We start from the raw sequence: 25,483 nt of genomic DNA on the forward strand, positions 1-25,483 counted from the left end.
GTTAGATATTAGGAAAAACTTGGTAACTCTCAGAGCAGTTAAGCTCTGGAATAGGCTTCCAAGGGAGGTTTTAAAGAACAGGCTGGACAAACCACTCTCAGGGGTGGTCTAGGTTTACTTGGCCCTGACTCAGCGCAGGGGGCTGGGCTAGACGACCGATCAAGATCCCTTCCAGTCCTACATTTCTCTGATTCTCAGCAGCGAGCTCCTCAGGCTGGATGGGCTGTAGCTCTGTCCTGGCATGGCAGGGAGACCGGCAGCCAAACTAGATCAGGCGCGGAGTTGCTCTGGTTTGGCCTGCTACAGCGGGGGTGCGCCTTACCTTGATGAAAGCTTTCGCTGGTGTAAAATCCCATTCGAATTCCAACCCGGGCCTTTGGGGAGGTCCCTCGTGCCATCTGCTTTAGCATCAGTCTTATCAGCCTGGCCAATACCTCTTTCGCTTCACCGCCTGCCCTACGGAGTGCGGTTGTCGGGGCAGGTTTTGTGTCACATGGGAATAGGGGTGAGTATTGGATGGTGTAGCCAGAAGTCAGCATGCCATGACATGTTGGCTTTTCTAACGGTGTCAGCTATTTAACCTTTTGCACTTAAAAGAAATTCCATATTTCTATAAGGCTGTATTCCTCATTTGTTTCCAGACTCAATTGCACAGCTATTTTCAGTGAGGCTGCTCTGGTGTCACCTTATTTTATCTGGTTTTTACGACCGGAGAACCTGAGCGCCTCACAACACCCCCGTGAAGTAGGGCAGGGCTGTTACCCCATTGTGCACGTGGAGATCTGAGGCACAGAGAGGTACATGAGTGGCCTAAGGTAATGAAGAAAGTCTGTGGCAGAGGAAGAAATGGAACCCAGGTTGCCAGCTGACACCCTAACCCCTGGACCATCCTCTTGCTGCTGTGGAAATGTAATGATCTTATCTGTAGGGGTTTAAATCCAGAATCTTTTGTATCAAAGCACAGGCCTCTGCCACTTGAGTTAAGGGAGTAGCTCCATTAGCTATCAGCAGTAGTAGGCTTTTATCCTCGAAGTCAGTGGTTTCCCACCTTTGCAGCCTGAAGGCAGAACATATGGTGGCATACAAGGTCAAGGGGCCATAGTCCATAATTTGGGGGTAATTCTGTGCCCTGATCTGTGCCCTTTGCTCTGCTCAGATGGTGCAAAGGGAAGAAAAGTCCCATCACCTCTGCCCAATCTCAGACAGTCCCCATTGGCACAGAGCCAGTGTAGCGATTTCCTGTACCCCCCTCTTTGCAAACCCTGGCTGTCCCCAGCTGGCATGTGATCCCTGAGAGTCCTTTGCCCTTTGATCAAAAGCAGAGCATCCCCAGGCTGCTCAAACCAGAACTGCAGCAAAGAATCAGGGCACAGTAACTAATTGGTTTACACCTTCTTTCTTCACTTCTCCTGGGCTGGCCTGTGTGGGGGAAGGGAGGTACCCTGGGCAAGAAGCATCCCTGGGCTCAAATAGAGCCAGTAACCCCCCCTCTCCTACTCTCCTTTGGACTCCCACAGCCCAGCAGCAGAGCAGAACCACTCACACCTCCTTCCCCTGAAATGCAGCAGGCTAGCCGCGGGGGCGGTGCTGGGCACCTGCAACATCAGCAGCCCATAGGATTCCCGGCTCACAGTACGGGGGAAGCTGTGAGAGATGGTTCAGGATGGGTAGCACTCCCTTCTGTCTCCCTGTAGCAACAAGGCTCATTCAAACACTGCAGCTTGAAGGGGGGGGGGGGGAAACAAACCAAACCCCAGAGCATGGCTCAGGGAGCCCATTTCAATTCATAATCAAGGGCCACAGGTTGGAAACTGCTGCTGTATGTGGACCCAGCCAGTAGAGGGAGACAAAACACACTCAGCCAATGTGTCACAGGAAGTGACACAAGAGCCATGCACCGCCAGCATTTAACAGGGACAAACAGAGGTGGGTGGTGGTTAGTAAGTGACCAAACCTGTCCTGGAAGGACTGCCACGGCTCTGTTTTCTCACACATAATACCGCCTGCATTTACATTAAGGGAGTGGGGGAACAAAACAAGCACGACCAAGCAAGAGCACCCATGGGGAGAGCACAGGGTGTTTTTCTCCTCCTTAGCATGCGGCACCTGAATTGAATATAAAATAGCAACTGCCTGGCAAGTTGAGTCACTAATAAACCTCCAGAACTGCCCAACTCCCAGAGTGATCAGTTACTAACCCAGCTGCCAATTCCCTCCTGCAGCAGGCCTGAAGGGCTGGTAGGATATCTGCCAGTTAGGCACAGTTGCTGGGCATCTGGACAGTGTTTGCAGTCTAAACATTGCAGCAGTGTGAAAGTGCATGGGCACGTCCTGTGAAAAAGTGCCAGAAGCCCAGTGGTAGACGGACTTAAAAAAAAATCATAAAGAAAAAGGGGGCAGAGGGGTAGGAGGGTCTTTGTCTTCCAGTTTCCTTGAGGCTGCACTAGGGTCAAGCTTCCTTCTGCAACCAGGAGCATTAGAAATTCACCAATTTTTAAAAACAAAAGCTAAGATTGTCCTCTAATCACATGACCCAGGAGCTGGGGCTTTGAGCAGCGCCCCACATGTTGTGGGAGTCAGCAACACTGCAAATGTGAGACACAAATCTATTTAGATTCTTGTCGAGAGAAAGGCCAGGGGGAAACAAACACTATAAATAAGCGCAAAGAAAAGTTAGCAATCCCACTGATTTGACGGCATTACGGATACTGGGATTAGCACTGATCTGGAAGTGAGGGTTTTTAAAACCCCTGTGCTCTTTCCCTTATAATCCCTTTGAAACTAACCCATTTTGCTCACTCAGAGGTGCCCAGCTGGGAATGATGGATAATGTCTTTGAAACTGCTCTCTGTGCTGGGCTCTTACGGCTAAGATGAAATTGTTCTGTCTCATTCCATACTATGTTGCCGAGGATCAGGGAGGAGGGGGGAAATTCCTTCTAGAGAGGAAAGAAATTTATGAGCTGTCTGTGATCCCCCTTCTCCTCCCACTTCCCTCGCTCAGCTGTTGCTGGATTTAAAAGCAGTCGGAGATTCCCCATTTGCCCTCCATCCATTCTGCCAGTGACTGGCCCATAAAGTATCTCTCTGCAGCAGTCTCTTGGGATTTCCAGAGAAGGGAACTACACACAGACATGTCACTTGGGTCGACAGCAATGGACTCCCATGGCATTAGTGTAAACTGACGCCATGGGTGGGTTGTCAGCACCAGGGTTGAACCTGTGACTTTTGAATCTAAGCCCGTGAGTTTCTATTGCCAGATCAGGGAGAAGTTGTTAAGATAAATACATTGCAGATAAATACATTGCAGGTGCTCAGATATTACAGTGATGTGGCCACTTAAGAATTATATTTTATAAGGGATTATTGTGATCATCAAGTTTGACTTCCTATCTAACAGGCCATTGGATGCCCTTGAATTAATTCATTTAAACGAAGGCAGATATTTTAGAAAAACATCCTCTCTTGATTTAAAAAAAATTCTAGTGATGGAGAATCCTCCACCACATGTGGTAAGTAGTTCCAATGGTGAATTAATCTTGGTGTTAAAAATGTGCCCCTCATTTCTCACCTGAATTTGTCTAGCTTCAACTTCCAGTCAGATCTTGTCACAGCTTTGTGTGCTAGTCTGAAGAGCCCGCTGTCAAATTTCTTTCCCCCCAATATAGGTACTCTAGGTAGATACATAGACAGACAAATCACGTCTGAATAACTCTTTCAGCTGGGGGGGGGGGGGGGGTCCTTCACCTGCCCAACCCAACCTGAAAGGAGGATTGAGGTGAGACCATCCAAGTGTGAGAAATAAAGTCAGTCAGAAAATGCAAATTATTTTTGCCAAAACAACAACAAAAAATCATTGTTTGCTTAACGCACCTGGGCAAATTTTTCAGTTTTAAAAATAACCTGAAAACATTTTTTTAATTTTCTCTCCAAACTTTTCATTGTCAGAAAAAAACCTGATTTTTTGCCTTAAAAACGCAAACATCCCCCCTCGAAATAAAATAAATGCCACGTTCTGTTTCTATTTCCTCATCAAAATGCTGGAAAATGTCCACCCAGATGAAAATATTTCACTAAAAATGGTTTATTCAGTTAAAAAAAATGGTAGAGTGAAAAAACAAGAGGCCCCCTTACACCCCCTGTTCTGTAGGAGTAGCGTTGAGGCCAGCTGGTAGTGGAAACCACGGCTTGGAAAGATATTGGTAAACCAGCTAAAGCCTTGACTAGAGGTAAGAAGATGGTCCTCTAGCTGGATCCAGGGGTGTTTGGGCCCCAGCTCCAGTTATCTGCTGTGGGCTGGAACCCCCCCCCCCCACACACACACACACACACCCCAACCCCTCAAAAGACAATGAGAGCTGGGGGCAGGGTAAGAGAGGAGGGTAGCTTGTAAACTGAGAAGTGAAATTGACAAGCTGCCCCCGAAAATGAGGGATCAGCACGAATTGCAGGCGGTGGGTAAGGAAAATGTGGCTCTTCGCATTATCAATAGCTATTTTTTGTCTCTTCGTCTCTGACTAGTTGGCCACCCCTGAACTAGGCTGTCCCTTCCCTGCCCTCCTTAGCCATTATCTGACAGTAGCAGGGCCCAGAACAGCTTCGATAGCCCGTCTGCCAGAGGCAGAAGGAGTTTCTGTGCTCATACCATATCACCTGGGTCCCCTTCCCTCCCTATCAGTGGCCAACCCCCTGCAACACGTCTCCAGAAGAGCAGAGGCAGCTGGTCCCAGCCGCAGGAAGCCGGGCAGTACCTGGGATTGAAGGCCTGCTGCCTTTCCCACCCTCTGCAAAATCCCAAAAAGGCATCATAAGAGCATTTCACAGCAGGGCAGCCAGGTGTGTTCTTGGAGAGGCACTGCTGGTGAATGCACCTTTAATAACGTCTCGTTCCTGGCTAGCATTTTCCCTCTAGAGATCTCAAAGCACTCTAAAAAGGAGATTAGCATCATTAGCCTCATTTTACAGAAAGGGAAACCAAGGCACCGGGGGGGGGGGGGGTGCGGGCTGGAAGTGACATGCCCAAGGTCACCCTGTAGCCGAGCCAGGATTAGAACCCAGGTCTCCCACCCCCAGGCCAGCCTATGCCCTACCCAGCAAGGACCAGTCACTCTTGTACGCTACGTCAAACCTGCAAAAGGCTCCCCACACCCATAACGACCAGGGTTTCCCGGGGCCAGGTAAGAGCTCAAAGGGAAACAGGCCCTAATCTGGAGGCAATGGGCAATCCAAGGAATTACAGAACTGGCAGCCTGCTCTATGGAGGGCACAGAAAGGGTAAAAGAGGAGATACCCAGTGCTGCCAGCACAGGTAAAAGGGACCCACAAAGAGGGGGAAAGAACCAAAATTGGGCTTAAAATAAAATTCAGGTTTCAGCCCTCATTTGTTCCTCATTAGACTCTAGAGAGCAGCTGGAAGAGCTGCCATGCAAGTAAAGGGCCAAAGCCGCAGCCAATGGGAGTCTTCCCTGGGTTTCGGATCAGCATGAATAACACTCCATCTGTCGCCACCTCTTTAACTCAAAGACCTGTAAAGCACAGGGTGGGGGAGATTTTTCTGTGAGAGACTTAGCACCCGTCTCTTCGGTCAAAGGCCGAGACGGCTCCCGAGGCTGGATTCTCTTCTCATGCCCATCAAGAGAAACTGTGAAAACCAATGCAGTCCCACCAGGGTAAGCAAGAGGAGAAGCAGGCCTGCAGCCTCCATCCCCAAGACCTCCAAGGAGTACTCCAGCAAAACCAGACAAGACTCGACAATTCTCTACCACTTGTGCTAAGAAAGAAACTCCCTCAGCTGCTAGCAACACAGGGATTAGGATACACACCTGAGCAGTTCCAACTGTATCCAGCAGAGAGCATTATTGAGACAGCCACATAGTCCAGCCGATTCCAACAGAAGGACATTACACTGGAAGTTTGCAGTGTTGTTACAGCCATGCCGGGCCCAGGATATGAGAGACACAAGGCAGGCAATGCACTATCTTTTATCAAACCAATTTCTCTTGGTGAAAGAGACACGCTTCCAAACACCACGGAGCTCTTCCTCAGGTCTGCTTCCCAAACCAGCAGAAGAGCGCTGCGTAAGTTCAAATGCGTGTCTCTTCAGACATCAGGCCAATGAAAGATATTCATCTCATTTCTTCCCGTATCTTACCAGGTCTCCAAAGATGGCCTTACCTAAGAAGAGAGATTTGGAGGGAGTGGACTGAATTTACAGAAGGACTTTGACTGAGCTCCGAAGGGCAGGAAGAAAACTTTGCCAACTTTTTGCCTCACACTGTCATACAAGAACAGAGGGGGCAGCTAATTAGACAAAAGGGGGTGGGGATCAGTTTAACCCCCCCAAGGAAATCTCTCCCTTACTGTCTAGTTGCTCTGTGAAGCCAGGTGGATTTAATTCTTGGTGAGCCCTTTATTAAAGGCACTTTACAAACCTTAGCTAAGTATGCCAAACTAATGAACTAATTACTTCCAACTGCTCACTCTCTGCCAGAGCAGCTCAAGGAATCTAGATTAAGAGGACTTTGCAATCATTTTACGACCATTAGAAATCTCAGTAGCTGGCCCAGCTACCAAACATCTAGCTATAGTACTTACTGGTCTCCCATCCCTGTGGTATCTGAACACCTCAGGGTCTTCACACCACCCCTGAGACATAGGCAGTGCTATTATCCCCATCGCACAGATGAGGAAACTGAGGCACAGAGTGACTTATTCACTTGGCCAAGGTCACACAGGAAGTTTGTGCTGGAAAAGGGAACTGAAATCAGGTCTCACAAACAGGCTAGTGTGCTAACCCCTTGGGCATTCCTGTCTCTTCTCCGCAGCATCTCCGAGAGCCAGGCTGGGCAGATAAAGGTCTATGCTACAGGTCTGCGCCAAGGCGGGGACCTACTTGCCTCCAATCACACTCCAGGGCAGTACCATGCTTTGGCCCTGGTTTTAAAACAACCCTCAGGCAGCAAGCAGCTTTAGCACTGTTTGTCTGCTGCCACCACATAACTAAGCCTAGGAGATGAGTTAGCCCATCTTCCCAGGTCTCCCTGCGCAGCGACCCCAAAAACGCATTGCAGCACACACACCTCATCTCTTGCCCTGGCCCCAGCAGCTGCAGCAGGAAAGGACAGGTGCTCAGCTTTTCCCCATCACGCTCAGACAGTTGGGCTGAAATGCTGCTTTCATGGATGCACCCAACTGTGGTGAGCTGAGAGCGCATCAGTGTTTGGGGGCAGGAGCTGAGTGATTCATATTCAAGAGCATCCTCAGGCGCTCACATCTTGGGCCGAAAAGGGCTGGTGGGATTGTGAAGGGGTGAGGGAGGGAGGATGGGGGTGGGATTAGCAGACAGCAGCTAGGAGCTATTGCTGGTAGCTGGAAAAAAGAGACCCAAAAGGAAATTTTCTACACCCCATGCATGAGTTCAGCCAGAAGTTATGGGCTCAGAGCAGGAATCACCGGGTGAAGTGCTCTGGCCTGTGTGATACAAATCAGACCGGATGATCATGACGGTCCCTTTCGGGTCTTGAAGATCCAGGACTCTTTGCACCAACTGAAACCCCAACCCACCTCCTCCCACCCCGAGGGCCGGGAAAGAACCAACTCTGCAAGTTTTATTACTAAAACCAAACCAGCTGTTTTAATCCCGCGCGCACCCGTCGCTCGAATGCCTGGGTTCGCACTGGAGACACAGACCAAGCCCTGCTCCACTGCACATTCTTCTCCAGCCCCACTGGGAGCCAGCTGGCAGCTAAGCCAAGGAGGTGAGAACGCCTCCGGCAGGGGGAACAAGGGGCATCGCCGGCAGCCGAGCATTGCGTCAAGGGAGCCTGTTTCTCAGCTCTCGCTGCTGTCACCTTTTCAAGAGGAGAGTGTTCTGCCCACGTGACCTCTTGACTAAACCTGGCTCCATTTCTCTTTAACGTGCAAAAGCTTCCTCACCTGCCTGGGCCGGGGGGGGGGGGGGAAAAAGGAGTAGTGTGCACAACAGATCAAGGGCAGAAAGATTTCAAGCTAGGGCTGTACCCCCAGGCAGGCCTCTGGGCTTTTCCTTTGGACTGGAGACAGCAAAACAAGGTGCAAGGGCATCACCCGGGCCCCAGGCACGTCCCACAGCAGCTGAAATTTCAAAGGCAGCATTGGCAAAACAGTAGCGATCACCCCACTGCCTGTCCCCCGTCGCTTTCCAGGGGGGGGTGCAAAGCCCGTCCTCACCACCCCACACAGAGAGCAGTGCAGAGCGACCCAGCAAAGGGGTGGGGCAGCCCCCAGGCATTGAGGGTTCGGAGCTGGAGAGGCAAATCTGCCGCTGGGCGTTACATTCGGCGGGGATGGAATTAAAGGGCAGCGCCCACCGCTCCGACTCGGCTACAGAAAGTGAGAACGCTCCTTCCCCTGGGTCACCCGCAAGGTTTATGCCGGGGACCCGCCCGCTTCTTGGTGCCAGCGCATACGTTGGCACCCCAAGGGGGGCCCAGCTTCCCCATCACAGCAAGCAGCTCCTCCTGGGGTCTCCCATTCTTCTGGGGGGGACCTGGCTGCAGGTCCCAAAGTGGGGAGCGCTGAGTGACAGTGACCAAACAACCAACAGGACAGGGAAGGCAGGGAGATGGGGGGGGGGGGGAGGCAGTAAGAGGCGGGGCTTCCCCTGGCTTCTGGGGAGGGGGCGCTGGAGCGTCACAATTTGTTTAGAGGGGGAGAAGCCAGTTGGCAAGCTAAGACAATGCAGCAAAACACAAGAGACGTTCACTGGGCCAAACCAAAGCCTGGCATTAGCAGGTGCAATGGCCATGAGCTTCGCTGAGCTACGCCCACTTACACCCGGGCTAAACTGGACGCAAGAGCTGCCTGATAGCCAAGATTATCATGCTGCCCCCCTGTCGTTTCCTCCCCACCCCAGGTAACCCATGCACTCGCCCTGCACACAGACACATCCGTCCCTTATTTCTCAGGGGAAAGTCAGCGGGGGGTGGCCCAGCCCCATCTGCCCTCCTACAGTGGACAGGCCGGAGGCCAGACTGTAAGGAGGCAGACTGGGAGCATCATCAGCACCCAGCCTGCCACGCCACAGCCCCCACCCCGGGGACCCACTTCAGTCCCACCGGATCCTGATGGGGGAGAACTTCCAGAGGTCAGGGTGCCCCATGTGCAGAAGGTTGCTGTAGGGAGAGGTGCTCCACTGGAAAGGGGGGACATCGTCCCAGGTGGGCCCACTGGCGGCGATCAGGTCGTAGCCCTTGGCCATCGCATAGGAAGTGACCTGGGGAGAGAAAACAAAGCGGCTGATGACCTGGGGAACCCTGCAAGCCACCGCTGCAGAGTTAGCGGGAGCATCTCGGGGCATGTGTCCTGCCAGATGGCCTCCGGCCACGAGGGGGCAACACGGGCAGACACGTAGGTCCAAAGCTTGACTGTTATATTGATCCTATGTAAAATACCGATTCTTTTGGTACGCGACAAGCCTCCATCGCCGTCACTGTGGGGCTTTGCACTTTAAGTACGTAGGGTGAGCTGTTCACTAGTAATAGGTTTGTTTAAAACCACTATCTGTTTGTCTGAAATGAACATCTGGTCATTGATTATCCTGTTTTTCCACAGAATGATCTTTGGTAACTTTACACTGTTGCTCTCATTAAAGTACATATGTTTTAAAATTACTGCTTAAAGTAACATCAGCAAATGTTCGAACACAAGGAAAAATTCAATGTTACAAAATATTTGTATTTAACAATATTTTAAATTTTAAAAAAAAATGTTATTGTTTCTGAAAGACACGTGTGTGTCTTCCAATTACAAGTTTTAAATAAATGTTAAAAAATTAAAGTGTAAATAAATAAACTAATACGTGTATGTAAAACAAACAAACAAACAAAAAAGGCACCAGCCACAAATGTTCAAGGAACTAAAAATAACTTTTACGACCCAGACGACCAAAGACTGCCCACCCTAATAACTCTGGAATCCACCTCAAAAAAACAATGCAAAACATGGGTGATTGATAATCACCCCAGGATGCAGATGCAGCATGACAAAGCAAAACCCATAAAGTGGCGTAAGAGCTTTACCCCTATTAAAAAACAAAACAGAAAAAAAAAACCAAAAAACCCCCAAAACTTTGTGTTTGGTTCTACACTCATCCTCCAGGAGCGTCGGGGCGCACCGACAGACCCCTGCTCCGTCCCTCGTGCTTAGCCCCTGGCCAGTGGACTAACACGAGCACCTGAAGCTAGTAACTATACCCCATCTTCGTAGAACTCTCTGTGTGTGTGTGTGTGTGTGTCTAAGCAACTGCTTTTTAAAATTTTTGAATTCACAATCAACGTGGAGTCCTGCCTTATCCCCCTGAATAAAATCCTGCTGTTTATTTTATAACAGACACACTTAAGCTGGGCTACGTCTATGGAGCAGGAGCATGTGCGAGTTGTCTACCCCAGGGATTGAACCTCCAGATCTACTGCCAGAGCTAGAAGAGCAGCTCTGTTAGCCAAGACTGCAGTAGGGCTTCCGCCCCATCTGCTTCCGCCCCATCACAGGGCTCACACCTCTACCACACCCCCCATGGAGCCCCCACCTTCATGTCCGTGCCCCCGTGCGACCGCTGGCGCAGCGCAGCAAACGGGTAGGTGCCATTGGCGGGGTTCAGGTCCGACCTGGCGGCGATGGAGTTCTCGGCGTTCTGGGGCGGGTCGCAGCCCTGGCACCGGGACAGCGGGTCCTTCAGGAAGTTGTTGTACCTGGGAGGTGGCACAGACACATCCAATGGAGACAGGCCCCAGGGGAGGGGAGCCGGGGAAGGGGGCTCACGGCAACAGGTGGCAGGAGAACAATTAGCTGCTGGGGCAGCTCTGCACGGGGTGGGAGGAAGGATCCTAGGTGGGGTTTGCACTAGGAGGTGGGAATCCAACCTCAGCCTCGCTTAGAACGATGATTAGGCAAAATCAGCCCCGGGAGGGATGCACCGAAAGTTTGGCCTAAGGAAAACCATCAGGATCTGGACACTTCAGGGTGCTCCTGATCTGGGGCTGATCTCGCTCCGAGCCCATCTCAGCGTATAACTGTGCCTGCCCCAGCCAACCCTCAGTCCCACACCCAGGAGGGGCTGCCGCCTTTGAGGCAGTAGCCCAAGGGCATCAGCGTGCCAGCCACGGCCTACTCGGCGCTTTGATGGCACGTGTTGCACTGTTCTTGCATCTTGGCATCAGCTCCCAGTCGTTCCAGGGCCATTTTTAGCACGCCACGCGGCCAGCACACAAAGCTGCCTCCTCAACATCAGAATAAGCGGCAACCCTACAATAACAGAGCGCTTAACACTCTCCCTCGGCCCCAGCGCGCACACAGCTCAGCTCCCCTTGTCTGTGCCCATCTCCCTCTGCCCACGCCGAGGTGCTGGAGGGCACGGAGCGCTTGTGTGCCTAGGTCCACGCTTCCCAGAGCAGGATGCCCTCGCGGGATGAGCTGGTGCCAGGCCCTCACCTCATGAGCCGGATCATGGAGTCCATGTCCCGGACGAGCGTCTGATTGCGCCTGAAGATCTGGGCCCGGGGGTTCTTGTCGTAGGTGAACCAGTCGCCATATTTCTTCACCAGCTCCAGGTTGCCGCTGGCGTTGAAGACCTCCTCAAAGTACCTGGGAAGGGGTGAAGGGCACAACGCACAGATCGATTCAACTGAGCAGGGACCCCGCCTGCCTTTATACATGGGCCTCAAGGAATTCCATGCCAGGATCGTACCCCATGGGGGTATCCCACCCCCACCCCCACCGCAGGGAGGCTGAGGCAGGGGCAAAGGGATGGGGGAAGGTAAAAGGCGGTTCAGTGGTTAGAGCTCTAGTCTAGGACTTGGTTCAACTCCCTGCTCTGTCACAGGCTTCCAGTGTGAGCTGGGGCAAGTCACTTAGCCTCTCCGTGCCTCAGTTTCCAATCTAGAGAATGGGGATAACAGCCTTGCCCCACCTCAGGGAGGCGGCGATGATAAATCACAGGTTGTAAAGCGCTTTGAGACCCACTCAGCAAGGCAGCTCATTCGAAAAGCCTGTCAGGGCAAGGCCCTTTCCAAAGGGGTATTTCCACCCAGTTGTCACCCGGCTGGCAAGTCCACTCCGCACCGACCCCCAGAGAGCAATGAAAGGCGGAGTCCCTCTTCACCGGTGAGGTGGGCTGCGTGCTTTCCCCTTCTGCAACCACAAAGCACAGCTCCCCGACGGCACAGCACGCCCAGCCCCAGCTGGCTGGAGGGGCAGAGGAAAACGCGCCTCATAAGCCCAACAGGCTTTGGATCAGGCCTTCAGTACGGTCTGAACAGTGCCCCATGGAGGGTGACAGCAGCGGGGGACGGATGCTTGTCCACCCAGCTGACTCCCCGGAGCAAGGCGCCCTAAGCCAGGGGGTTGGGATGGAGAGAGAAGAGAACCTCCTTACGGCACATTGTAGCTGGCCCAGTACCCCGTCTGGTACAGCTCCTCTGTTTTGTCAGCCACGACCACCAGCCCCCTGTCAGAGAGAGAACGAGACGGGGCATGAAAGAGACCAGGACACAACGGGAAGCAGATTGCATGCTGGGAAAGCAGGAGTGAGGCCTCAGTCTTGGCTAACCAAGAACCCCGGCCAATCAGGGGACCAGAGTACTGGCCAGCCAGATCCACAGGGGGCATTTAGAGACAGTTCCTGACGGGCAGCTCCCCAGGTACAGGCAGCCAGCTGGCTCCCCCACGGCCCTCTGGCTCAGCAGAGCTTCCACGTTTGATCAGAGCTAGAATAACCAATCCATGACCCAGCCTGAAAGCCTGGCCAGGAGCAGAGGAGCTGGCCAGCCTCGGGGAAAGCAGCCAACGCTGCACGATCAGAACCCCCGGCTTTTATCCAAGGCGCCAACCTCAGCACTGAAGACAAGGAACGTGACCTTGTCTCAGAACAACAAGGGGCATCTCAGACAGTCGAGGCTGGGCTGCAAAGACAAGTGCCACAGCTAGACCAGGGCAGGGGCAACGGACTCCATATGGAGGTGGGGGAGCTGTAACAAACCAGGCATCGCTCTACTGCTCTCCAGGGCCATGAGGAGGGCTGGGCAAAGGAGTGAGTTCACGGCTTGTTAACATTACGGCTCCCCCAGATATTTGTTTTTGGAAGCACTTACGGGATCTGCTCCAGCACCGTGAGCACCCCGTGCTGGAGGCCTGCTTTGCCCGGCAGGAAGGTATTATAATCCACAATCATCCACTGGTTGTTGTACCTGGGCACGAGACAAGAGGGGAAGCGTTTGGGGTTCAGTGCCCTTGCCCCATGGTAGTAAATGTCAAGTAACAGTCCTGGTGTGTTTATACTGCCACCACATGGCTGCTCTAGGTAACTACATGCTCCTGGGTGTGTGATTTCCTTAGTAAATCGATACAGTCAACCTGTGGAACTCATTGCCAGTGGATGTTGTGAAGGCCCAAAGTATAACTAGGTCCAAAAAAGATAAGTTCATGGAGGACACTGGGCTAGATGGACCATTGGTCTGACCCTGAATGCCATTTTTGTGTTCCTGTTTGAAGGATCCCTGCATAGCTGCAGCACAGCCAACTCTCACATGACTGCAGTGGACAAACAGACACCACCATGACGAACAAACTGAACACCATCCAGGTTTCCAACAGATTTCCTTCCCTTCTAGGTATTTCCACTCACCCACCCCCACTTCTCACCCCCTCGCCATGTCAGATCAGTACACCTCAGGCAGCTGGTTTCAGAACAAACTGCAGAGAAATCAGAACAAAGTTGTTCTGTGGGCAACGGCTGCAGCGTCGCAGGGGGCTCTGTGAGCCAAGCAAACCGCCCAGTGGCAAGTGCAATGGGCTCCATTATTCTTACAAATCCAGGGTGACCCAGAGCCTCCACATTGTCCCTATGCTGCACAGAGACAGTGTCACAGCAACAGCAGGGACAGACTCAGGTCCTCCTCCTTCAAAACCACAAGCCCCTTCTAGCTGCATAAGACGAGAGGCTCCCTGAGCAGTACGGATCCTATGACACACAGCTGCACAGTTCCAGTGTTCTGTGACTTTCCCCTATCCTTGATCCTTCTTGGCTATTTAGCTTGTAAATTCTTCTGCTGGGGTGGGAGCACCTAGCACAAGTGGCTCTGATCTGGACTGGTTCTAGGCAGGAAAGTAATACACATGGTGATGGCGAATAATAATAATTCCACCCAGCAGCAGGCAGTGGTGCATCTGCATGCCAGCCTCTAAAATGTGTTACGTGATCTCAGCGCCACCGACCTCATGCAGTGCACCGAACCTCGGCACACTGACTAACAGCATGTGACGCTCCATAGCCAGGGCATCACACGATCACGTGACGTCCCACGATATCGCACCATCGTCACCAGGGTGTGCAAAAACCGGACGTCAAAGACAGGTCGAATCCTCCTGCTCAACTGAACGCAAGGACACGAAGCGGGAAGTCTCACCCCATCCCATCGCTGCCAGAGGGAGGGAAGCGGGAGAATGACAGGAGGGTCTGGATGACTGTGAGTCGACTTACGTGCCACTGTTGAACTGCTGGAAGACGGCAGCCCACTCGGCCCCGCTCCTGGCTAGCCGGTTTGCCACTATATTTCTCAACCACTCCAGGACACTCCCTTCCGGCTGGATGTACTTCCACAAGGCAGCATTGCTGTTCCCGATGGTGGTTTCCAAAGTCACCTGCGGGCGGCAGAACGCAGCCCTGAGCAAATCCAGCAAAGGGGGCATGTGACCTAGCAGAGGCCAGCCCTGGGCTCCTGGCAGTGGGGCAGGGGAGTGAGCTAGAGCGGCAACCTGCCGCATGGCCCATGTGAAGAGTGCAGTAGTGGGACCATCCATAGGCAGAGGTTCAACCCTGAGCTGACAGGACTCCTGCTGTAAACAGTGATCCAGGGCCCTGTGTACAACCCCCTTGAACCCGAAAGCAGCAATGGGGCAGGCGGCTCAATCCCCAGCCAGCAGAACCCAGGGACAGCTGGGCCACAGGGGAGGGAGGCTGGGGAGGGGAGACGGGTCCAGACAGCAGCTACCCACCAAGCCGCTGCTCAAGATGTAGAAGTCGTCTCCTGAGAAGATGGTGCCGGGGTAGGACGAGAACACCTGGACGCGTCCTGAGATCGGGACATCACCTGGGGTAGCAGACCACAGGAAGCCATCAGGGGGGCAGACGCTGCGCCCCATCCCCTCCAGAGACGGACGTGGCCAGCTTCCCACAGCAGACTCTGCCACAGAGTGGCAGCAAGGTCCAGCTGCAGGGGCAGGGGGAGCTGGATCTAGGGTCCATCGGGGTCATTACAAAGGAAATAGACGGCAGGGAACCCTTTTCTCTTTGCATAAGGAGCAGGGAAACTTACACAGCATCTTGGTGGGCTCTGGAAGCTCCTTTCTGCTAGCTACTCCTTGCCCTTCCCACAGGACAGCTGGCAACCCTGCTTCCTGGCAGGCAAATACGCTGTTTACTGCTAAGCTATGGGGCCGTTATTCCCCACTCGTCCTGCCCTCACAGCCTCCCCTCCTCCTGCCCGGGGCTAAGGGGCTCTGATCCTGGAAGCAGCCCACATTGCTGCCTCTTGCGCCTTACGCACTGCGGGCCGAGGTCCGGAAGGGCAACGTGTACTTCTTGACGATGCGCAGCATGGACTGGTAAGTGTTCCAGGTGTCGTGGGAGACGAAGAGCTCCTGGTTCCCCGGCAGCAGCTTGATGAGAGCAGAGCAAGACCCTGAGCCCAGGACGTGCTTGTTTTCGGTTTTGTTCAAGGCAGATTCCAGGTCCTCCAAGTCGCCACCGAGCTGAAACAAGCTGTGGGGCCCGGGGGGAGGGAATAGAGACGTGTGGTATCATAACAATCCCTGGCAGCGTAGACAGAGGCCACTGGATTTGCCAAAGCAGAGCAGGTGCTTGGACCCCTACCCTTGGCTGGAATCCTGCTATTGGTTACCCCAGCCGTGCCAGAAGCAACTCCTGGTCCTGGCCATTTGCACGCGACAGCGTAACGATCCGTTCATCTCCACGGCTCCCTCCCCCTGCGGTCACAGCTCCCTCATCTGACCACGGACGAGCCGCAAGCCTTAGTGACAGCCATAAAACTGCCGCCGGAGGCACATGTAAACACAGGGCATCGGGGCAGAGCTCCTGACCTTCGGTTCCAGGGACTCCAGCCTTTCCTCAACCCCAGGAGCTAATGAAACAATGCCACGAGTGCAGGCAGTGCAAGAGGGCAGCAGTGCCACCCCCACCAGCCAGGGAACGCAGCACAGACGCCCGGGCAGTTCCAGCTCACCATTACAGCCCACAGCTGGGAGCGTATGTATCTTCTGGAGAACGGTCTGTCTGCCCGGCCGTGTGGCTAGAAACGCATTGTGGGCAGGAAGGGCTAAGGGGGTCTGGGCAGAGGTAGCTGAAGGAGCTGCTGGACTGCAATGTATTGTCATTAAAACGGGAGGTCCTCTCCTCTGGGTCAGCACTCCGACATGGAGTGATCAAGGCACCCTGCAAACGTCGACTCGCTGGTCTCGCAAGATCTTGGGAGGAGGCAACTACTCTCCCTGTGTTATAGATGGGGAAACTGAGGCAGAGAGCGACCACCTGCCCAGGAAGGGGGCCTGCGTTCAGAACTCAGCTAGCGACACGGGAGGCAGAAGCAAACCTGGCCTGGCTCTTCATCAGCTCCTTGGCGCTGCCGGGCTGACAAGAGCCAAGGCCCACCGGCCGCTCAGCAAGCTAAGCAGGTGACATCATCCAGGACCGAAAGGGTTAAGTCCAATCACCCATCACCCGCCCTCCCGCCCAGAGGGACTTACAGGAAGCCAAATGGGGTGACGGAGAATTGTCCCGTCGGGAAAGCCACTCGCCCGTTATAACTGTCCTCGAGGCCCTTGAGCTGCAGCAGAGCCAGGCGCACCTGTTGGGGGAGACCCAGACGCACAGAGATCAGTGTGGGGGCCGGGGTCTGGGATCTCACACCAGACGCGTGGGAGGGCATGTGGAGGGGGGCTGGTAACAGGACTCGGAACAGGGGAAATGGAAAGGAAGGGGCAGTTCGACTCTGAAAAACGGCTTTGGAAGGGCATCCGGCTCCTCCGTGTTTAATTGCATCTCGGCGACGCCAGATGAAGCGTGCTCAGCTTGCAAGATGGATTCCCCCCGAACCTGCAGCCCGGCACCTCTGCAGGCTCCTCGAGTCTGGCGGGGAGCTCTCCCGCAGCAGGGCTTCTACCGGCCAAACGAGGCCACTGGAGCGATTAAGTGAGAACTCAGGGAAGGATCAGGCTTCCCATGGCTCCATCATTCTCCCCTCGCCCCCAAGCCCCTGAAATCCACCCTTGTGCGCATATGGAGCTGCCCAGCCACCGCTGCCCACACAACACCCTCTAGGCGAGGAAGCGAGAAGGAACTTCTCTAACGGACGCTGCAAAGAGGAAAGACGACAGCTGGATCGAGTCACCCCAGCTGGAATTTGGCCAGGGCCCTGGCGTTCACTTCAGTCCTGCATGTGCTTAAAGAGCCAGGAGACCGTTAATGGTCACGGTGGCCAAGGGCTCAGTTTTGCAGCTTATGGCACCAAGGGACGTCCAGTTACTGGCTACCCTTTGTATTTAAAAATCAAGCACTGCCCTGGTTGTCACTAGCAGGTATCTGGTCTGCGGCCCCTGTAGGAGGGCGGTGGGAGCTGACCTCAGACGTCAGCCCTGGGCTCAAGGAACCTGTCCTTGTCAGACAGCGACCAGCACCCCCGTATAAACGCCTGGCACCGCCCACCCCCGAGCAGCCCAAACCCACCTGGTACCAGTACTCAGGGTCTTCTCCTTTTTCCATCTGCTCCTCCATCCAGGCCAAGTTGGTCATGATGTAGCTCTTCAGCTTCTCACAATAGCCAGTCTGGTATTTAAAGGGGCCGCAGTAGCCCACCATGGTGTTCATCCAGTGCATGTAGATGAGCTGGAGGAAGAAAGGGGCCCAGGGTAACAATGGGAAAGACAGCGCTGCAGACCCCAGCCTCCTCCCCCCTTTCCATCCCACTTAACATCCTTGAGTGAGGGGGCTGGTTCTCCAACACCTCTGGGGAAAGGCAGGCTCTCCTTGCCACGGCATCTCCTGCTGGCTGGCTGGAGATTTAGGGACAAGCTGAACGGGGCGGGAGGTGGCTCAGGAGTGCAGAGAGGCCAGCCAGCCACCCTGTGTTTCTACAGGCTTCAGTCCAAGCCAAGCTTAGCTCACAAGTGAAACGAGCACAAGAATCTCAGTCTCACCCCCACTGGGCATCCGTGAGCCGTAACCTTTGGCACCACCGGCCATCTCTGAGAAGAGGCCCAGGAACGGACTCAACGGGGCGTCAGTCCAGATTGAGGGGCAGTGGTGTAGCAGGATGTGGGGGTAGCACTGGACTGGAATACCAGGGGACCCTGCAGAGCCAGCCTAGAAGAGCTCTAGGGGTCTGCTTTTCCCCTGCCTTGCGCCATCATTTACCTGCTCAGACACAGCGGCTTCAGCCATGCCAGCAGCATAGGCCTGCAGGCTGTCATTGTACTTCTCATTGGTGGCCAACTCCAGGAAGGACCACCTGCCCCAAGCAGAGAGGACACCAAATGAACAAAGAAAGGCAAACTGCAGCTTGAACCCACCCGCTGCCCAGTCCCCAGGCACCCATGGCGATACGCGGCTCCCTGGAGCTGTGTGTGTCTTTTACTTTATCTTAAGTGTCCTTCTGATAAAGGCTCCGGCCCTGGGACAAAGCAAACAGCTCCCGAGGCAGCTCTGTGCTTTGCTTCTTGTTTGCCTTGTCTGGAGCTGCTTCCAAGAATCCCCCAGCACTCGGACCACGCAGCTGAGGATAAAGACACACTGGAGCCGTGGGAGGTGCTTACCAGAGTCTTTCCCCCACAAGGAGGGCATCAGGGGCAAAAGGAAGCAGATAAGGGGACCAGAAAAGCTTCTGCTCTCCCTTAAAGGATCTCCAAAGTCATCATCCCTTATATACTTATCAGTATTTCCGTGGCACCCAGCACCACAGGGCCTTCTGCACACAGAGCTTTCTTTGAATTTGCACATGCCTTCGCTGTTAATTCAACCTCCATCGCCCCCAAATCCCTAGGAGGTGGGATGTGGTGGATTAGCAGTGGATGGATAAGACTCAGCACCATCTTGGTCTCCTTGGCACCCCTTTGCAATGCAGTTCTCCAGTCCCCAGCTAGGTCCCGGGTGGATCAGCCACCAGCAGCAAATAAAATCCACCAGCCAGCAGCCCCTGGGATGTTCAGGGCCCACAGAGCTACTGTGTCGCTTTAGAAAGCAGAGGGCTCTTCCCTCCCCCCCAAAAAAATCTCCCCAGCTCAGTTGCTCACTTTGGCAGGAGAAACTGACCATTCCCAGCCTCCTGTGTCTGACTCCGGCCTACAGAACAGGGAGAGGCACTCACACTCCAGAGGCAGCCCTGCCAAGATCAGCAAAATTCAAGGTGGGCACAGGAGGGCACCAGCACCCGGCCAGATACTCACACCAAGACAACGCACTGCTCCACCGCAGCTGGCTAATGGGCTCCCGCTCACGGAGCAGGAGAGTTATTCATTTACAAGAGAAACAGAGCTGGTGCCAGCCTGATTGCTCTGGAGACTGAGGGCCCCTAGGACAGGCCCAGCAGGCCTCTGGCAGTGTGAACTCTCCCCTCCCCTGCACCAGTGATGGAGAGTCAGGCGTAAACGGGACCCTGCTTGTTAATGCAGTGGGATCCCCGTGGGGGGGGAGGGGGACACTATATCACCTGTGATGCCTGGATGAGTATTGTGTAAAGTATTTCAGAGTGCTGGACGCACAGTCACCCCTCCAGTATTAGGTACAGAGAAGCAGCTTGACCAAGGTCACACAGCAAAATCAGGCCTGAATACCACCCCTCTGCCATAACCAGTAGCCAAACGTCCTTCTTCCAACCGAGCTAGGTACATCACCACAATATCCAAACACAGAGGAGTATCTGTCTGCTGCTGGGAGACAGCTGTCACTGTGCGCTGCAAACTGCTCCAGAGGGAGTAACGCATCGCAGCGTTGCCAACTCCCATGACGCTGGGTGCTTTTAGTGAAAGCCCAAGCTCCTGGAGTCATGTGATCACATGAGAATCTCCATTTTTTTTTTTTTTTTTTTAAATAAAAGAAAGGTACATTTCCAGCCCTCATGGCTTCTGAGAAAAGCTTGAAAATGTCAAAGTCACAAGGCTACCACACCAAACAAAAAGAACCCTAAAGCTATTCTTTAAAAAAAAAAAAAAAAACCCTCATGATTTTTAAGACAATCTTATGATTTTGGGGGGGATTGACATGACTTCTGAATACTTGGGATTAGCAACACTGTTCTCTCACCTAAAGAGACTATGTTTGTTATTTTCCTTAATTTGGAAATAAGCCACCTAGACAGAAGCACAAAGGGATTGTTCTTTACACTTCCTCATATGCACGTAACAACTATTTCTGCTACACAGGGTTAAGGGAAATGCTACGTACAACAGCCCTGGGGAGGGCTAGTGAAATGCAGTTATTTATCGCCCTCGGGGCACGCTTTTGACCTGGAAGAGAGGATTGCGCAACACGTCCAGTTGAGAAGTAGCCCCTGGCCTCAGTAACCTTGCACTGAATGGCAGAGGAAGGAGAGAAGGAGGGGCAGAAGGAAGCCTGATGCTTTGCTAGACCCACACCGTGGCTCTGCTCAGCTACTTGATGTCCCACCGTGCACTAAAGAGACACACTCAGGGCTAATTAGGGATGCTCACCCAAAACCTGAGGCATCCAGACTGTCTCACTAGAGGGCAAGTCAGGTCAGGACTGTCCGTAGGCGAGTCACTTCATTTCCTAGCCTGCTACCAAGACAGATCATTTTGCCTGCCAGATGATGGGGGGCTGGAACGACAGATGCTCCCTGAATAAGAGGAGCTGAGAGAGGTTTCATGCAGTCTGAGGCCAGCCTGCTGCATTCATAAAAAGCACAAATAAAAAAAAGAGAGTCCCCCCCCCATGTATTTATTTGAGGTTTCAAACCAGCAACAGATTTTTTAAGCTGGGGCTCAGACACAGCTATCTGATTGCCAGATAGAGATTGCAGGCAACATGTTGCCTCACTCCAGTCTCACACCCTTCTACAGCCTGGTCCAAAGGACAATGCAGTGTAGACATGCTGGATGAAAAAAAAAAAAAGAAAAAGCCAGTGTGTTTCTGGAGGGATTTGTTTTTTAAACTGGGTAGCAAGAGGGACCTGATTTGCTGTAAAAAGTTTGTGAAAATAAGGCAGGATCAACGTTCCCCAGCTGCGGCACCCTTTCCATCAGCCGAGAACATGAGTGTCTGGAAGAGGAGATCGGGTCCAAGCGCTTCCCCATGACCCAGCAGCTGGGGTCTGACACTGGCCGGAGCAGAACCAGAGCTTTGAGAGCACAAGAAGGCGGCTGGTTCTTCCCTGTAATCGGTTATTTTCAAATTGAAGAGAAAAGCTGAAGCAGCTTGAGTTTAAAAAGAATAATAAAACTCACGAGGCCAGGAGTTCTAGATCTGTGCCCAGTCCCCTTTCAGACTATTGCTCTAGACCTACGCTCATCAGGGCAGGGACTGCCTTTCGACATGTACAGCACCTGGCACAACAGGGCTCCAGGCCCTAAATGGTTGATGCTCAGATATGGTGGTGATGGGACAGGTGATTAAGACAGGATCAATCCTAGCCGGAGCCTCTTGGCGCTAGTGCAATGGAAATAGCGACAACATCTCAAACCAGACAGAGGAGTCCCCCGACAGCATCCCTCTCATGAACGACGCGGAGAGCTGCGTGCAGCCGGCCCAGCATTCCTGGGGCTGCGACGTGTCCGGAGGCTACACCCGCAGAGCGGCGGGCACTGCAGGCAGACAGAGGTGGGCTAGTGCCACTCGGGGTAGCGCACTGAAGAAAGCAGCGGGGCCGCTTGGCCTAGGCGAGCGAGTACGAACCCCGAGGGTCACAAGGGATTGGACGCGGGCAGCTAGCCCAGATCACCGTAGGCGCCACTCCAGCCTCAGGGCTACTTGTCAGTGAGGTGGCTCCAGCTCAGCTGGCCGGGGTCTCTCTCCCGGCAGTGGAAGGCACCCTGCCAGCTGCGGGGCAGATGTGATCTCCAGCGCACAGATGTTAGCCCTGCAGCCTTGCTCCACCTGGACGGGCAAGCGGGGATCGCTCCTCGCCCCCGGCAGCGGCAGCAGCAGCCGCAATGGGCACAGGGCTTCGCAACCAGTGGAAATGCGAGAGCCACAATGGAAAGCGAAATCAAATGCAAGCGGGGCCGTTCGGCCCGGCTGCTCTGATCCGATCCGATCCGGAACAGAAGGCCCCGGCTGTGTGAACGGCAGGAAACACGCCTGGTGGACGTGCACAACACGGGGCCACAGGCAGCGGAGAAGAATCCGGCTCAGCCCCTGGTCACGGGCCGTGCCGCGTTACTAAAAAGCAGAAGCGAAAGCGGGGTGAGAAGCGGGACCGGGAGATCTGTGCCCGGGTTTGTGCGCGCACAGGCGGGGAGGGAAGGGCCGGGGAGCCCGGCTAGAACAGCCCCGGGGCAGAAACCCGCCCGGACCGGACCGTCCCGTCCCGCTGCAGGGACCGGACCCGACCCGACCCGACCCGCGCCCCCCGCCTGCCAGGGGTCGCTTGGAAGGAGCAAGCGCCCCCCAGCCCCAGCGGCAACCCCCGGCTGCAGCCCGGGAAGGGGGAGCCGGCCCGGGATGGGGACCTGGGCACCGCCCCTTACCCCGTGTCCTGGATCCGGTCGCTGAGACTGGCCCGGGCGACGGCGGCGGGGTCCCAGCCCTGGACGATGCGCAGCTGGCCCGAGGCCGGGTCCAGCAGCACTGAGCTGCGGCGCGTCTCGGGCCCGGGGAGGGGCGCGGCGGCCCGCAGCAGGCTCAGCACCAGCAGCAGCAGCGGGGCCATGGGGGCGGCGGCCGGGCAGCCCCGGAGGCCCATCGCCCGCTCCGGCTCCGGCTCCGGCAGCGCAGCAGACGCGTCCCCGCTCCCCAGCCCAGCTGCTCCTGCAGCGCCGGGTCAGCTGACGCTGCTGCCGCCGGCCGGGGGCGGCCCCTCTTAAAGCGGCCCGGGCTGCTTCCTGCCAGGCGTGGGAGCGGCCCCGAAGCAGGGAGACCCCAGGCCTGGGTTAGCCCCGCGGCTTCTGCCTGGCTCCTGCCCCGCCTTCCCCCCCCCCCCCAGTCGTCATCTCCACCCCGCCCTGGGACCCCAGCGGGGTGTCACCCAGCTACTGCGCCCCACCCTCCCTGGGGCCCCAGCCCGAAGGAAATCTTTCCCCGGCCCCCCTCTGCGCATCATCCCGGGCAAGGTCCCCACGGACCGGGACCCGGAGCCTGCCAGAACAAGCGATGCCAACCCCGCAGCTCAGGCTCCCCTGCACACCCCCTGCAGACCTGTCAAACTCCCTGCATGCCCCTGTCACAACGCGTGGGACACCTCGCTGAGGCAGGGCACTAAACACCCCAGAAACAACCCTGGGTGAAAGCAGACCGACAGGCAAGGCACTGGCTCACACGGGAAAATGATCCAAGACCGACACACCCGATGGCCTGTGGGTAGACATTCCTGTCACACAGTAATCGCTCTGGGTCTGACCTCTCAGGCCTCGGCCTCAAACGAAACCTGCACGACACCTTCAATAGATGAGCCTGGGAGTTTAAATTCATAACTTTGCTAGACACGAAAACGACAGAACAAAGAGACGCTGGATTTATGGTTGATTACAATACTCTGTAACCCACTGACAACATACACACACCCGGCTGCTTCTCCCCACCTTTTCTCCCTAGCACTTGGGGGGGGGGGTGTTAACAGACCACTTCACCTTGAATAGTCCCTTGAAATGTCTATTAACTACTTATGCTAAACAATCTGTACCACCTGGTATTTAGCTGGGACTCTCCCCAGACCTGAAGAAGAGCTCTGCACAGCTGGAAAGTTAGTCTTTCTCACCAACAGAAGTTGGTCCAAAAAAAGATAATACCTCCCCCACCTTGTCTCTCTGCTGCACCATGCACGACTCCACGGAAACTGGGATCGGGGTACTGGCAAGGCTGTAGTGATGGGCACATTGCAGAGTTCATTGCAGGGCTCTGACCCCTAGAATCTTCTGCCTTCACAAATAAATCTAAGGCCAAGAATTATGGCTTCTCCTCCCTTGGCTTTGTGCATACGGCTGGCCCTGGTTTTAGCATCTAGTCTATTGGCAGTGTCTTTCCACCATTCTCCTGTCAAGCTGCCATATTATAAGGCCAGGAGTAATGCGGTCTGACTCTCTGCACTTGGGGAATGTTTCTGAGCTTTCCCAGATCCTACAACGATGGGCCCCAGGTAATATGAGTGTTGTGGCTTGCTACAGAATGGAATCAGAATTTCCTAGCTGTGTGTCATAGGTCCTGTACTGCATACAGCGATTCTCCTTTAGCTCAAACAAGAGAAATCATTTAGAGCAGAAGAATGTAAATTCTATCCTAGCAGATACAATGAAGTTCAGCCTATTTGTGTATGTGGCCAGTTAGTGTCACCTATAATATATAAATCAACAGCAGCTATGCTGATGGAGAAGCAGTTCCCGCTACACTTTTCTGAAGCAGGATCTTACAGTTACACTATTATTTATGGAAAGAGATTTGTGAAAGAAAGAGAAGACTCCAAAGCAATTTCCATGACTGAGAAATTTGAGTGCAACCCACCTTTTGTACCGCATCTGCCATGCTGAAGGGATCCCAAAATATTTGCAGAGTTACAGAGATGCATTCAATAAATAAGTAGCGTGGGGTGAGAAAACGTAATGGCACTGGCACAGGAGAAGGGCCATGTTTGGGGATTTAAAAAATGGGAAAATCAAATATAGAAGGTGGCAACTGTGCAGGAAAAGACTCGGGCAACAGCAGTAGGAGGTGAGTGTAATCAGAGCTTCAAGTGGAAATCTTGCCATTAAAATTATTCACATGGTGCAAATAAATGTTCTACACCAAAAACTATCTACCAAATGGAGGAAGGGCTCTTAAATCCAGTTCTCATTCACTAACTCCTTTATCTCATAAGGGAAACTGTTGGCATCCATCCAGAGAAGACAGCTTTCCCTCAGTTATACTTAGGGGTAGCAGCAGACACAAATCCCGCCTCTTCCCTGGGGCCCTATGCTTCAGAGGGGATCAAAGCAACGGAAAGGGACAGGGGTGAGCAGTGAGTAAAGGAGGGCATGGTGAGGTGGGAGGCTACCCAGTCAGGAAGCTGCTGCTCTAAGCACCATGTCACATGCGCCTCTTCAAACTGTTACTGCTTGGAAACCCAGAGAAACTGTGGAGGTGTATGAACTTCCATCCACTCCAGCTGATCTGCGCCCCCACCTTTCGGAAAGGGTCATTTATGCCACAGGCGGCCCAGTGATGCCAACTCTCGTCTGATGATAATTATTGTTTTCCTCAAAGCCCCAGCTCCTGGAGTCAAGGGATATGTGAT

General features: G+C 54.0%; 1 protein-coding gene across 1 annotated transcript; it reads right to left on the reverse strand.

Moving 5' to 3' along the window:
• Positions 1 to 7,604: 7,604 nt before the first annotated feature.
• Positions 7,605 to 23,044, reverse strand: PLBD2 (phospholipase B domain containing 2). The gene is made up of 12 exons (XM_067550168.1): positions 22,746 to 23,044; positions 18,460 to 18,553; positions 17,773 to 17,931; positions 16,794 to 16,894; positions 15,578 to 15,792; positions 15,027 to 15,121; positions 14,512 to 14,672; positions 13,124 to 13,219; positions 12,409 to 12,480; positions 11,466 to 11,618; positions 10,564 to 10,726; positions 7,605 to 9,252 (listed from the first exon to the last, which is right to left on the reverse strand). The coding sequence occupies exons 1-12, from the start codon at positions 22,958 to 22,960 to the stop codon at positions 9,085 to 9,087; spliced, it is 1,692 nt and encodes a 563-aa protein (XP_067406269.1). The 5' UTR covers positions 22,961 to 23,044; the 3' UTR covers positions 7,605 to 9,084.
• Positions 23,045 to 25,483: the final 2,439 nt, after the last annotated feature.

Source organism: Emydura macquarii, unplaced genomic scaffold (assembly GCF_026122565.2).
Source record: "Emydura macquarii macquarii isolate MOO-44397 ecotype Brisbane River unplaced genomic scaffold, CSIRO-AGI_Emac_v2 contig_1254, whole genome shotgun sequence".
NCBI lineage: Eukaryota > Metazoa > Chordata > Testudines > Chelidae > Emydura > Emydura macquarii.

Coding starts and splice junctions, on each gene's coding strand:
- PLBD2 (XM_067550168.1), bottom strand. CDS start 22,960: ATGGGCCTCCGGGGCTGCCCGGCCGCCGCCCCCATGGCCCCGCTGCTG. Junction 18,554..22,745: donor GACCGGATCCAGGACACGGG/GTAAGGGGCGGT, acceptor TGCTTGGGGCAG/GTGGTCCTTCCTGGAGTTGG. Junction 10,727..11,465: donor TCCATGATCCGGCTCATGAG/GTGAGGGCCTGG, acceptor GCCACCTCCCAG/GTACAACAACTTCCTGAAGG.